The sequence below is a fragment of the Penaeus monodon genome, chromosome 25, assembly GCF_015228065.2.
Source record: "Penaeus monodon isolate SGIC_2016 chromosome 25, NSTDA_Pmon_1, whole genome shotgun sequence".
Taxonomy (NCBI): domain Eukaryota; kingdom Metazoa; phylum Arthropoda; class Malacostraca; order Decapoda; family Penaeidae; genus Penaeus; species Penaeus monodon.
Window position 1 is genome coordinate 18,651,022 of NC_051410.1, and position 901 is coordinate 18,651,922.

A 901-nucleotide genomic window follows, 5' to 3' on the forward strand; every position below is an offset into this window, starting at 1 on the left:
AAGGAATGAACAGTGGGAAAGGATTAGGGTTGCGGGGATGTTGGTGGAGAGGAAGGAAGGAGAAGGATGAACAATTGTAGACAAGAAAAGCTTGTCGAGAAAACATAATATTAAACTAAAGATCTAAACCCGTTTTATAAAGATCACAAAAAATTCAATAATCATAAGTGCACTGCCTGTTCAGAAATAAATCTGTGAATCTAAAGGATAAACGATAACAGAACACAAATCAATCAACCATTGGTCCAAATGAGTTAATATATGAATAAGGAAATGTCAGTAAACCAGTTCACTAATCACATGAACCTAGAAATATTTAGTTAAAATAAAACGGGTAAACGCGTGTAGAAACGAATCCAAGAAATTAGAAACCAATACACCCATACACAAAACAATACACAAACACTACCTCTCATTGTAAACTTTGTGAGCAGCGGTGAGGACCCAGTCGGGGGCGACGAGGACTCCGCCGCCCTTGTAACCGTCACCGAAGTCCAGGACGACCACCATCCAAGGGTACTCGCCGAAGGTCGCCTGTCGGGGAGGGGGGGAGGGTGAGCGTGGGCGGCGACGGCGGGGCAAGGAGGGTGTGGGCAAGAGTGTGGGAGCGAGGGGAAGGGAGTAACAGTCTAACCCTACAGGATAAATTTAGACAGAATGAAAGGGAGAAAAGATTTAAAAACCTGGGATTGTTTTCACTTGGGGTGAAACTTTGACTAGAGGTGTTCCATATTTCCTCCTAACTAGGAAAGCATTTAATTTACTTGTGCTCAAGTTATTGTATTTGTGACACCGTTTCATAGGGTTTTAAAAACACTGCCAAAGAGAAGCGAGAGAAACAGAGAATTAAAGAAGAAAGAATACTAAAAAACAGAATCTCTTAATTCTTAAATATATCTAA

The 901-nt window shown here is 41.3% G+C and overlaps 1 protein-coding gene across 1 annotated transcript in view; it reads right to left on the reverse strand.

Annotated features, from left to right (window-relative positions):
* Positions 1-901, reverse strand: part of LOC119589100 (phenoloxidase-activating factor 2-like) — a 9,701-nt gene that overhangs the window by 2,778 nt on the left and 6,022 nt on the right. The window contains exon 5 of the mRNA XM_037937677.1: positions 410-534. Coding sequence (XP_037793605.1) covers positions 410-534 — 125 coding nt within the window. The remainder of the gene's footprint in view (positions 1-409; positions 535-901) is intronic.